The sequence below is a fragment of the Lolium rigidum genome, chromosome 6 (assembly GCF_022539505.1).
Source record: "Lolium rigidum isolate FL_2022 chromosome 6, APGP_CSIRO_Lrig_0.1, whole genome shotgun sequence".
Taxonomy (NCBI): Eukaryota; Viridiplantae; Streptophyta; class Magnoliopsida; order Poales; family Poaceae; genus Lolium; species Lolium rigidum.
Genome location: NC_061513.1, coordinates 115,117,837 through 115,128,274, shown reverse-complemented (window position 1 = coordinate 115,128,274; position 10,438 = coordinate 115,117,837). Strand labels below are relative to the sequence as shown.

Here is a 10,438-nt window from a genome sequence, read left to right as displayed (position 1 = left end):
AGTTTTATAGGGGAAATTAACCTTTTTGCTACTGAAAAGGAATACATTGATTTGATCGAAAAAGTACCAAATTTTGTTACCAGCCACGAAACTCGGTCATCATCTTTTAACTGAACTTGACTACAAACGTCCAAAATCTTACACCACATGGCTTAGGTTTCCTCTCTCAGGAATCTTCTAAACTTTAACATATCAAAACCTTTGCAAACAGTATGAACTGTAATAAAACCTTTGCTAAAAAAATATGAACTGTAATAAAATGACTATAACAGAGATTATAGTCGCGGAAAACTTCAACAGAGTGGCTGGTGCCCAACCCAACTGTCTTCCCAGAAAAAGGGTTTTCCTACCATCCCCAAGAACTCTCTTACAACATCTATAAAAGATGTCTTTTATCACCACTAGACCTGACCAGAAAAGGGAATGAGATGGACTAGGCTTACAGTGAGAAAGGTACATTTTTTAAGATACTTTGCTTTAATTAGGTCTTGCCACAGACCCTCTTCATTTTCTAAACGCCAAATCCATTTAAACAGTAGGCTGACATTCTTGAAATGCAAGTCTGTCACCCCAAGCCCCCCTTGATCTTTCGGCTGACAAACATCAGACCATTTGACCAAATGATATTTCTTAACATTTACTTTTTCCTGCCACAACATGCGAGCCCGAAATAAATCACATCTTTTCAATACCCCTTTAAGCATAGTAAAGAAAGATATCATATAACTAGTAATGCTACTCAAAGAAGCTTCTAACAAAATGAGTCTAGATCCAATCGAGGTAATGTTGCCTTTCCAGCAAGCATTCTTCTTTTCAATCCTATCTTCAACATCCTTTCAGTCACTATTCAGCAAACGCTTAAAATGCATGGGGATCCCTATATACCTAAAAGGGAAATCTTCTTTTTAACAAGTAAAAATATGAGTGTACATCTCTTGCTTATCTAAGGCAGCATCGAAGAAAGACACTTCGCTTTTGTGAAAATTAATTTTTAGACCAGTAAGTTGTTTAAAAATACATAGGATAAACTTTAGATTACGAGCACTTTCAAAGCTCAAACATAAAAAATGGTGTCATCCGCATACTTTAGATTAAGAGCGGCTTTTTTTTCGAAATGGGGGAAGTATCACCCCAGCTTCTGCATCCAACGGATGCACACGCCTTTTTTATTAGATTATTCACAACACCTTACAAGAGCAAAACAAAAGATCAAACTCGAAGCCACCTCGCTAAACCTACAGAGGGATGAATGGGGTGACAATACACCAACTCACATCATCCAAAAACCAAATGCCTTCCCAAGCCGCCCAATAGCAGGTGAGAAGCACATCCAGTCAAGCAGACTCTCAACGCACGCCAACACACACACTATAGAAGCTGCTACCGCCGTCTTCCTCGACTCCATCTTCAAGAGGGATCATCGCATTGACCTTGTAAGGCCTGCCGTCGATGCCACCATGACGCCAGACGGATCCACCATCCTGCCCGCATACATCATCCCGCATCCGTCGTCGATACCCCACAGCACCATGCCACCGAGACTCAGCGTCGTCGATGTGGTAGATGAATACCACTCCACCAACATCCGCCACCATCGAGCAGCTGCTCCAAAAACGATGCCCCAAGAGGTAGAACGAAGCAGGTAGCGTCGCCATCGTCCGATCCAGGAGACCCAGATCTAGGGTTTCCCCCGGAGCAGCACGAGTGGGTAGATGCAGGCTGCGACGACGATGCCTTCAAGAAGGTTACGACGTGTGACGCCGCCATCGCCCGCCAAGATCGGAGTCGGAGCATCGGTTTTCACCGGCAGCCGCGCATCCCCAACTCGCCGAGTGTAGTGCCAAGGCAAGCAAAGATGATGCCTTCGACAAGGTAACGACGCCAATCGACGCCGCCATCATCCGCCAAGACCGAGATCGAAGCGTGGTTTTCACCGGCTGCCCCGTCACCCAAAGCTCACCGTCGACTGGATCTTCACCACCGGAGATCTGAGTGGGATCCCAAAATCCCCCACCCCAGATCCCAACGAGGCCGTCCCCCTCCGGAGAGGAGGTCGCCGCCGCCATGACCGGGGCCGCCGCCCCGGCTCCCATGTGATGCGGGCGGAGCAGCCCGTCGCGCGGAGGAGTAGGCGTAGCAGCACGACCGCCTCCAGGCCCCAAGGGCCAAGATCCGGCCACGCCACCACCGCCGCCGCCTCGCCTTCCGGCCACCGAAGATATGTTTATGAGAGAATCCATGTCTTTGTAATGTCCCTCTCCCAAATGGCTGATCTACAGGTGGACAAGACCACCCTGATGTTTCCACGTAGCCTATATATCATAAAAGAAAATTCAAAAGAAATGTTTATATAAACAAGTGGACTATTGAACCACCCTGACATGTTGAGCTGATTCGTCACTGCCTCTCTGTGAGCAATATCCTCCTTTGTACCACATTGCACATGACAAAAGCGATATCATAGATGAAGTGCATGGAACAACCCTACCAAGGCACCAAACGTGACTTTTAAACAGGATTTAGTCGACACGCGTTTTGTGACATGACATGTCCTTTAACGGTCGTGCATGATTTTGTGATTTTGTTTTATCTTCTTCTAGACTTTCTTATCCGTTGTGTACATCTTACCTATATAGGGGCAGGGGACTGTTTTCTAGTATCATCTTTGATGCAAACATGAGTTTATAATCGAATCACCAATTGTTGAAACAAATAGTTTTTTCTCTTTTTATGACAAATCATGACAGTACATATGACTGGCTACGAGGTGGAGTCATGAGAGGTTGCTTCTGAAAAATAAAATACAAAAGAGCTAGAAACAGAAATTTTAGTACTCTCCAAGAAGAAGTACATTGTCTAACACCAATCCAAACTTCGCTATTAAAAAGTTTGTGAGGATAGGAGAAGAACATAGAACATAATATCCAGTGATACCAGTCTATAATAATACCACCGGTACAAAGTTCAAATAGTCGAGCAAATAAAAAATCAAAATATTTATATTGATAAGTATAAGAAATTATGCCACAGGTTTTGAGCCCAAACCGAGATATACCGCAAGAGAAAAATAATTATGTGAACACTGCCTCGTATAGTCATTTTAATCTCATACTCTTGTCCTTTTGTGTCTCATGGTGTAGATTGCATTTTGACGTGACATTACCGATATACTCCATGTCGATGTTATTCATCATCGCCATCGACCCTCTCCACCACCTTCTTTTCGGGTGGCTTCAGCAGAGGGCATGTTGCAGCCCATCCGTGCAAGACCGGTGTGCTCCTGGAGCCACATGACATGAGGGTTGTCTAATCCTTCAGGCCTTCGGTGATGCCACTGGGTTGAGCACAAATCTATCCAAGCCAGAAGCTTTTCTAATTCAGTGCACATAGGAGCAGGTGGTAGCGGGTTTGTCGATTTTACTGGCGAGGAGGGGTGTTTTCCCTGCACCTATCTTGGCCTCGCACTACACCACTCCAGGGCTCCAGGCTCAAGGAGGTGCATTTCCAGTAGTTGATCGACAGGCTTGGAGCTAGGCTTGCCATATGGTGGGGAAAACATTTCACTAGGGTCGGCCGGGTGCTTCTATGTAGGGCGGTGCTATCTTCCATGGTGATCTACTACTTAGCGGTTTTCAAGCTCCTAAAATGCATCCTTTGTAGTGTTTACAAGATCAAGTGGAGTTTCTTGTGGATGAAGCCGAGCGCTGCGCCCGGAGCTAGGCCACACTCTCTTGTCAACTGGAATTTTGTGTGCAGGCCGAAGGAGTTCGGCGGCCTTGGAATCTTAGACATTGAGAAATTTGGAAGGGCAAGGAGACTAAGATGGTTGTGGTATGCATGGATGGACCCCTCAAGGCCTTGGTTTGGCTCAGATTTTCCTTGTGATGTTGCGGGCATGGCGCTCTTCAGGGCCTCCACGAACATCTCCATTGGCGATGGTGATACTTCTCTGTTTTGGCACGGCCATTGGTTTCCTGGCGGAGCACCGTGGACGAAATTTCCTGTGCTATTGGCCATCTCCACAAGGAAGTCTAGGACCATGCAAAAGGAGATGACCAACATGAACTGGATGCGAGCGCTTTTTCGTCTTTGTTCCCCAAGGTCAAGTATCCCGGTTTGCCAAGCTATGCTCTAGGGGTGGTGCTGCAGCCGCGACCCATTGTGATCTCATGGAGATGGGCGACGTCTAGGAAGTACTCTACGGCATCTGTATACTACTGCAAGTTCACATGATTGTGTGCCCCTTTCAGGGCGGAGAATGGCTCATGCGGAGCAAAAGTTCAGATTCTTTGCCTGGTTGGTGCTGCACGGGAGGATCGTCATTTCCGACAACCTCGCCTTGAAGCGTTGGCCGTACGACCTCATTTGCAAGTTGTGTGGGCTGCAGCCGGAAACTGTACAACACCTCCTTTTGCATTGCACTTTCACGGTGGCAGTTTGCGAGAAGATTTTCGAGTGGAAGAGCTTGCTTGGACTGGTGCCTCCTCACTTGGGTGGCGGCATCAACGCTTGGTGGTACATAACCACCGCGGGTATTCCCAAGGAAAGGAGGTGCCATTATCTACGCCATGTGGGAAACTTGGAAGGAGAGAACTGGCCCATGTTCCCAAACATTGCTTTAGCGCCGGAGGCGGTGGGGCACTTGGTTTAGGAGGAGAATGCTCAGAGGGCATATGGCCACACCCAGGATCCTAGAGATGTAGCCCCTGTAGTGCAGCGGCCTCTTTCGGGGAGGCTTGGTGCTTTGTAATAAGGAACTGGAACACGGACGCAACGTTTTGGCTCATAGGTGTAGATACTCCTATTAGGAAAAATAAATTATAACTACATTTTAAAATGTTTAAAAAAATTCTAGTGTGCATCTGGACATCCTATGTTAGCTCACAAAAGTTTTTTTAAAAAAATTTGTGGCCTATGTAAAAAGGAGAAATAAATGTCTTTTGAAATACCATTTTGGAGCATCACAAATTGTCTTTTTTGCACATGCCACAAAAAAAATGGGTGACACTTTGTGTGCAGTCATAGAATATGTGGAAGTACACCCCGTTTTTTTTTTTTTTTGAATTTTTGGACATTCTGAAATATGTTTTTTGGTAATTGGTGTCTACACTTATGAGCCAAAATGGATTTTCGTAGGAACCGAAACTTCTGTATATAAACCTCTATTCTATCTAATCGGCCGGCGGAATCGACTGCCTTAAACCTAAAGAAAAATCATCCAAAGGCTGGTATCACTAGTGTTCTAAAAAGTTGCAACCCAAGTATGAATAAGAAGATATCTAAGGACATGTTTGGATCAAAGACTTGGGAAACGGAATTCAGCTACTGATCCTGATACCATGAGAATTATAACTGCAAATCAATCTCAGTTTAGGTGTTTGGTTGACAATAGACTAGTACACCTGAATCTTTTAAAAAATAATTCCAAATTCCATCTGGTCCAATATTTTCAAGAAGAATTAGCTACTCTATCCTCTGAACAGCAAGCTTGGCATCGTCATAAAATTTGGCTATCCATAGTCCAGCTAGGAATATCCAGCGAACCAAACGCTAGACTTGAGGATGGGATTATCTAGACGATTTTACCCGTGAAACTGCAAACAGTACGTACTTACATCGAGGCGCACCATAGCCAAGTAACTGACGTCGAGGAGCAGTACAGTTTTTTTTTTTTTTCCGTTTTGAGAGCGAAGGAGCAGCACAAATGAATATCTTAACCGTATGACCCAGGAAAATAGGCAGTCCAGACGAGTGTGGATTTTTTAGGACGAGCTACGTCTAGCACTTTTTTTGAAATTTAAAAATGATATCTAAAGTATCGAAAAAAATCTGACAAAAAATCTAGATGTAGACAATGTTGAGTCTACCAATGTGCAAAATTTGAACTCAAAATACCATATATTCGAGGCTGTGGAAAAATGACAAAATCTGACAGAGATTATAAGGCATTTTGAGTTGAAGTTTTGCATGTTGGTAGAGCTCAACATTCTCGACATTTATATTTATTTTCAGATTTTTTAAAATTTAAAATGCTATTGCTGAATTGTAAAAAAAAAAACGATCTAGATGTATCTCAGGCTATACTTTTGGTTTCCAGTCCAAATGATGTAAAAGAGATGTTTCTTTGACGACAAAGCAAAGTGGCAGAAATTAACTGTCTCTCAAACAATACTCCCTTCATTTCTGACTGTCTTTTTTTTCTAAAATATGCGAACCTACGCAATAAAACGCTTTTAGATACAACCGACCAAATCTAAGCAAAGGTGTGACACTTGGAACAGAGCCAGAGGAAGTAGTAGTACTTCTGTTTTGAGAACAATTGCTTTGATCCTTCACTGTCCTGTTTCTTTTCTGAACTTCATTAAATTTGCTATTAATTAATTGTTAGTGGTAGTACTCACCACTTTGGATGGTTTAAATATTCAATTCTTGGCATTGTTTGCAAACTCAGCCTATGATGCGTAGAGAGCCCGGCATATCTGAAAAGTCATCGGTGCAGGTTGGTGCATACAGCATCAACACCTGGAAGATTAGCAACTTCTAAGTTCTGAAATCCATATCCTTATAGTGTCAATGATTTCTGGATCAATAAAAGAATAAAATTCAGAAACTATACACTATTTCTCTTATAAATGTTATTCAGAAACTATGAGGCACCTTAATCACCATGACTGCCATCAAGATATTCATGCAGTTTCGCAAAAACAAGGCATCGACACATATATTCTTTTGAGCATGGACATCAATACAGTAAATAAGCAAACCATCGAGAAAAGTTGTTACAAAACTAAAACTACAACCACCGTGATATCTCTTGAAGAATAACTGTGCTTTAAGCTTCAAGCTCGGCTGGAATGCTGCAATGATTTTTGAGTTCCTTCAAACAGATCCAGCAAAAGTTCCTCCAAATCCTCAGGCCTGTACTTTATATAACGATCTCTCTGCTTCGTTCCATCAAGGAAGGAAGAGTATCTTCCCAAGAATGTTCTATAAGCCTGTATAACTTTCAGTGATATGGAAATCCTGACATCTTCCCGGAGTTGGTCATCTGGGACAGACCATGCTGTCTGAACTCGATAAACGTCTTCAAAAGACAGGTTGAAATTTTTGAACTTCTCCCTAATGATTTTACGAGAAGCACTATCTCCAGCAGCACATAAGCCATCATCACTCAGGTAAGAAAGGACATGACTCCACGATGCCCGTTCATAGTTCGTTGCTTGATGCTGAAACATTCGATTGTGCATCCGGATCCAGTCGTCACCAAGAAAACTTTTGAGATCCGAGTTCTTCACTTTCTGGACCATGTAGCAGATATTGTTCATCATAAATATGTTCCGCAATCGACCATCTCTGTACAATCTAGAGCCAGCTTCAAGATTTGCTTCCAAAACTGCAGCAATAGACTGCAGATGCAACGCAGTAGCTGTAAAATGAGGGCATGAGTTTGGCATGGACTGAATGTCAGCAGAGAAATGATGATGCCGTTGATCTGTGTCCTTGAGAAGCGAATCAAGAGTTTTGCTGTAAACTGTGACAGCCTTTATAAAATTCATAACATACTTTGTAAGAGGATGCACCGCACCAGTAGGAACTGCACTGGATGACGTGTATGATTGGATGGCATACTTGAATTCTGCAAATGTTTTCCTTGCTGATTCTCCCAGTTGGAGTAGGACTTCATTATACTCAGTTAAAACCATATCACTGCCTCCTGCCTGAAACAAGAACTCTGCTTCGGGGAGAAGATCATCTAGGACTTCATACATGTCAAGAATACGGAAAAGCTTTTCTGGTTTAGGCTCTCCAATTGCCACCGCTTCATAAAAGCTCAGGAGCTGCATGACCGAGCTGAATGAGATCTCATAGAAGCACAAGTCCACAGCTGATTCTGAAAGCTCGCCAAAGATTAGACTGCTAAGGCGCCTCTCACTTGCAAGGTAGACTCGGACAAAATACTTCATTGCACGGTTCCACCTCTTTATTGATGAGCTCAGCTTGTTCCATTTAGTGCTCAAAAGTTCTTCTATACTGTGCTTGTCTATATGAAGAGACCCAACGAACTCATCTATTGCACCTTGTCGTGCATTTATATATGCCTGGCAACACTCGTTACTGTAGTCACTCAGGAACATGAAGTTAGCAATGGACTTGACAGCAGACAGTGCACCAGGTTGAATCAAATCAGCCACAAAATATTCAGATCCTCCGCTACTACCAGTTTGTGTTGATTTCCCTTCACTTTGTTCCTCACTGAATGAGCTGCATGAAAATTCATCGGTGCTGCCATCCTCTGTAGAACGGAAGGAGAGAAGTTCCTGTTCTAATGGTTGCTTGTAGTATGTAAGAAGGTAAACAAACTCTTCTTCAAGCCTTGCCATTGCCATTTCAAAAAGGTCATCAGCATATATGGTGACTTCCTTGTGCTCTTTGGCTTCTCCGCCAGGGTCCAAATTACCTAACCTTTCAGACAGTTGGCGTAATTTGTAGAGCACTTCTAAGTACTCAAAAGAGTTCTGTGGATCATGAACATGTAAGGAGTTCTGAAAATCCAAACTAAGGATCTTCTTTCGCAGTACCTTGAGTGCAAGTCTAAAATCACATAACTCTATTTCTTCTCCCAGGCTGATGTTTGTATACTGCTCAACTAACTCAGGAGCCATCATCTTGTAGATTCTTTACTCAGCGTCTTTCAGAGAAGGTGCCGGGGGCTTTGCCTTTACCTGTTTCACAAGTTTATAACAAGGATCAAGTCCAACTCCAAATTTAGAAAAGCTTCCGATTAAAAAAAAAAGAAAAGCTTCCGATTAAAAAAACACTTAATGTGGTTGTTTCTATAAAACACCTAAGGTAGTGAAGTTTGTATCATAAATAGTATCAGGAAACATGAACATTGCTAAAGTAGAGACTGGAGCGAAGTTAACAAAACAGACTTGTTAGAGTACCTCGATAGCCTGACATACAGTAAAAAGATAACACAATTACTAGCAAAGGTAGCAAGAGAATAGGGGCAACCTCTAGGTTACAGGTGATAAAGAACATCATTGACATAATCAATTCTCTTGTTTCTCCTATCTTGTTGTTAACCACTCAATTATGTTCATTTCGTCCTAAAATAAGTTGAAAACTTGAATGCATACTTTTTTGGGTTGGATTTGGTCAGATAATATATGCCACAAAGGCAAATAGTAGGAGCATAACTTGTGACTTGTTGCTCCCGGAACAGAAACAGCTCATCAACTTTGAGCTTTGTATGATTCATTTAGCAAATTCCTCAATCACAAAAATAGATGATTCCTCCATATTTTCAGAACACCTTATTTTTAGCATGCCCAGTTGCCCACTAAAGATGAAGGATACTGCCAATTGGGTCGTAGTGTTTTTTTCCACTCTTTGCAAACAAATGATGAGGTACAAAAGTATTCGTTTTCTATAAATAGATTATGGGAGCATCTAAAATGATCTAGTAATATATTTCATAGTAATTACAGAAGTTCTTCTATATTTACCACTTATTAGACCAAAGGTGTTCCACTAGTTGCCACTTGACATATATTGGATAGATTTCCCCCACCCGGAAAATAAAATCTAACACCAAGCACATAGGATACACTGAAATAGCCAGCTCAGATGTGTGCCGCTATCGTCCGAAAAGCAGTACAGGTTTCTAAATTGGAAGAAATTATAACGAACTAAAGCCAAAAAAAAGTGCATAATAAGAAACCATGGCTGCACCAGCACCTTACAGAGCAACGGAAGGATAAATAGGAGCACTCGCCGCCGGCACTTGCGAGCCCCTGCGGTTGCTTTCCCCGGCCGCCGTGCTCCGGTCCGCCGCCGGCGCACCCCAAGATTGCTGAATCGGTCTGAGAGAGAGAGAGAGAGAGAGAGAGAGAGAGAGAGAGAGAGAGAGAGAGAGAGAGAGAGAGAGAGAGAGAGAGAGCAAAGAAGAGGGAAGACGGAGTGGCCAGGGGAGAGAGGAGGCGAAGCGAGGGTGTGGTTGAAGGGAAGTCAAGTCAACCCGATGGGGAGGGGGACGGCGACGGGGAGGGCGATGGGGGGAGCGAGACAGACTGCGGAAGAATGGTCTCCGTGGAATGGAATTGGAAACAGGATGCCGTGGCGCCGGGGTCTCTCCGTCCCTCTCGCTCGCCGGAAGGGCCAACAATCCATGCCGCTCCGTTCTGACGGCAAAGGCTTTGTTTTCTTTAACCCTGTGGAAACAAACGAAAGTGAAGAAGAAGGGGAGCTTTCGCACTGGAGTAGGAGTGCTGGACTGGACTGCCTTCCGCTGACCCTGACCGCCGGCTCTCTCCTATTCCGGTGCCGCTGGCATCGACAGCAATGTTTCTCGATGGCGCTGTATTTTCTACAATTTGTTTCTCCATGGCCGTCGGCTCCGTGACTGAATTCTTTGCACGCCACCCGACACCCGTGG

At 43.6% G+C, this 10,438-nt stretch overlaps 1 protein-coding gene across 1 annotated transcript; it reads right to left on the bottom strand.

The window, feature by feature from the left end:
• Nucleotides 1-6,597: 6,597 nt before the first annotated feature.
• Nucleotides 6,598-10,006, bottom strand: LOC124660323 (exocyst complex component EXO70E2-like). Its single transcript, XM_047198130.1, has 2 exons — nt 9,779-10,006; nt 6,598-8,723 (listed from the first exon to the last, which is right to left on the bottom strand). Exon 2 carries the CDS (start codon nt 8,664-8,666, stop codon nt 6,840-6,842), a length of 1,827 nt encoding a protein of 608 aa, XP_047054086.1. The 5' UTR covers nt 8,667-8,723; nt 9,779-10,006; the 3' UTR covers nt 6,598-6,839.
• Between the last annotated feature and the right edge of the window lie 432 nt (nt 10,007-10,438).

Coding starts and splice junctions, on each gene's coding strand:
- LOC124660323 (XM_047198130.1), bottom strand. CDS start 8,666: ATGATGGCTCCTGAGTTAGTTGAGCAGTATACAAACATCAGCCTGGGA.